Source organism: Nannobrachium achirus, assembly GCF_963921795.1.
Source record: "Nannobrachium achirus genome assembly, chromosome: 2".
Taxonomy (NCBI): domain Eukaryota; kingdom Metazoa; phylum Chordata; class Actinopteri; order Myctophiformes; family Myctophidae; genus Nannobrachium; species Nannobrachium achirus.
The window spans coordinates 15,735,321-15,738,100 of record NC_137811.1 but is presented as its reverse complement, the minus strand read 5'-3'; the positions used below and the strand labels follow the sequence as shown (position 1 = coordinate 15,738,100).

The 2,780-nt window shown below is 51.9% G+C and overlaps 1 protein-coding gene across 1 annotated transcript; it reads left to right on the top strand.

Annotated features, from left to right (window-relative positions):
* Positions 1-1,524: 1,524 nt before the first annotated feature.
* Positions 1,525-2,424, top strand: LOC308295452 (serine/threonine-protein phosphatase 2A catalytic subunit beta isoform-like; the record flags this gene model as incomplete). The annotated part of the gene is made up of 1 exon (XM_080738502.1): positions 1,525-2,424. The coding sequence occupies exon 1, from the start codon at positions 1,690-1,692 to the stop codon at positions 2,422-2,424; it is 735 nt and encodes a 244-aa protein (XP_080594628.1). The 5' UTR covers positions 1,525-1,689.
* Positions 2,425-2,780: the final 356 nt, after the last annotated feature.

The following is a 2,780-nucleotide window of genomic DNA, read 5'->3' as shown; positions in this document are numbered from 1 at the left end:
GGGGAGAGGCCCTGGGCCTGGAGGGCCTGGTAACATTTACATCAAATATCTAAATATTGAATCAAGCAAATTAAAAACTGTTCAGGGTGTTCATAAAAGCCTGATTAGACAATAAAATTACCAAAAGTTTTTTTGAAAGTGAAATATCCCTTTAACATGACTCTAATAGACCCCCAGGCAGGGTTATAATATGGAAATATGCCTTCCCTGTGTATTTGGTTTCTTCCTGAAAGCCTCTGAGTCAAAAGGCCCAATTGAAATACACCGCTTTAATGACATCATAAAAGCATCCACTCCCCTTTTTTACCATACAGCAACAGTGTGGGTGTGGCTAACTTCAGCTGGGTCACGACCTGTGACCTAAAAACCAGGTATACTTAATGAACAGGTGAGTGTGGCCACATAAAAAGGTTATCATGAGACTGACACAATATGTCCATATATGGGCATTCCATCAGGTTGCATATACAAACTTTAAAGGGAATCGTAGCCAGTCAGGAGGGAATATGGGAAATGGGACAGATCCATGTTGATGACATGACTTTATAGATACTGTGTACCACTTTGTGCGATTTTAGGCCAAAATGTGTAGGAGCAGTTTCCACAATGAGTTTTGCAAAAATCGTTCTGATGGTGGCGCTAGAAGAGGGCCATGTGAGAAATGAGGGAGTGATTGGAGTGGAGGTTGTGAGTTGCCATCCAAGGAGTGTGTGTGCAAAGTTTGGCATGGATAAGGGCGACAGTGGCGGAGAGTAGGGCAAAAGTGTGACATGACGGACAGACAGACTGACTGACTGACTGACAGACAGACAGCCGGTGGAGGTTTTGACAGTAACTGCGACCGCAAACAATGTGGATCCTGTGGTCAGCCCGTGAGCTATGACATCATTCATCTATGACATCAGTCACCTATGACATATGCAGATTATGCACACATACAATGCACTGATATGAAGAATAACATTTACTTTGTAATTTGTATTTTTATAAACTCCCACTTGGTCCAACTGTTTGCTGGATTAGCATCATCAGACAGAAAGACAACCCTCTCTTGCAGAACCACACCATGAGAACATTGAGACGTCATCATTGGATCGGAATGACGTAACACTGCGACATCACTCATTGTCCTTTTCTCAGGGTTTTCGGCCTCCCTGCTTCATTCGATAGCGACAGTGCGAGAGAGACAGTTGGGCTGCGCAGAGAGCAGTGGAATGACACACGGTAAACACCAGGGACGCGCTGAGGAAGGCATTTTGCACCCATATGTGGTATGCCCTCCAGACCATTCGGCTATCGGGTTACATCGCATCATTCGTTCACTGTCAGAAGAGAACTTGGACTCTGGTAGCCAGGTCCGACAGCAGGTTGGCTAGCTGCTGTGACGCTGCCACGTTCCGCCGCTAGCTAACCGCTGTATATGTATTTAGGCGGGACAGGACCATCATCATTTGTACGTCACATCGGTATATATATATACGTAGCTAACACAAGCTACCAAACGGCTCGCCAATGGAAGAACTAGACCAATGGATCGAGCAGCTGAACGAGTGCAGGCAGCTGACGGAGAGCCAAGTCAGGGCGCTCTGCGAGAAGGCCAAGGAGATCCTGAGCAAGGAGTCCAACGTCCAGGAGGTGCGCTGCCCCGTGACCGTGTGCGGCGACGTCCACGGCCAGTTCCACGACCTGATGGAGCTGTTCAAGATCGGCGGGAAGTCCCCCGACACCAACTACCTGTTCATGGGCGACTACGTGGACCGCGGCCACTACTCGGTGGAGACGGTCACGCTGCTCGTGGCGCTGAAGGTGCGCTTCCCCGAGCGCATCACCATCCTGCGCGGCAACCACGAGTCGCGGCAGATCACGCAGGTGTACGGCTTCTACGACGAGTGCCTGCGCAAGTACGGCAACACCAACGTCTGGCGCTACTTCACCGACCTGTTCGACTACCTGCCGCTCACGGCGCTGGTGGACGGCCAGATCTTCTGCCTCCACGGCGGCCTGTCGCCCGCCGTGGACACGCTGGACCAGATCCGGGCGCTGGACCGCCTGCAGGAGGTGCCGCACGAGGGCCCCATGTGCGACCTGCTGTGGTCCGACCCCGACGACTCGGGCGGCTGGGGGACGTCCCCGCGCGGCGCCGGCTACACCTTCGGCCAGGACATCTCGGAGACGTTCAACCATGCCAACGGCCTCACCATGGTGTCGCGCGCCCACCAGCTGGTCATGGAGGGCTACAACTGGGGCCACGACCGCAACGTGGTCACCGTCTTCAGCGCGCCCAACTACTGCTACCGCTGCGGCAACCAGGCCGCCATCATGGAGCTGGACGACAGCCTCCGGCACACGTTCGTCCAGTTCGACCCCGCCCCGCGCCAGGGCGAGCCCCAGGTGACCCGGCGCACCCCCGACTACTTTCTGTGAGTTTGACCCGTCGAGTGTTCGCGAGGCGACAGCCGACCTCTCTCCTCTCGCATTCTCCTATCGTGGGGAAAAAGACGTTTTGGCATCGGACTCATCTCGTCTTCTCCTATTGGGGGAACAAGAAGTTTTGGCATCGGACTTGGTGGTTTGCGAGATTAGTTCTGGACAGACAGAAAGACAATCTTACAGACGGATTAGCCTCCGTTTCTTAAGAAACGACGTCCTCTCCAGTCGTGTGTTTTGAAATTACAGTATATATTGACGTAATGCTGTGCTTGTGGAGATGAAAAAAGAAACAAAAGCTTTAATATATGCCTTTTCCATTCTTTTTTAAATAGATTTGTCAAGAAGCGTTT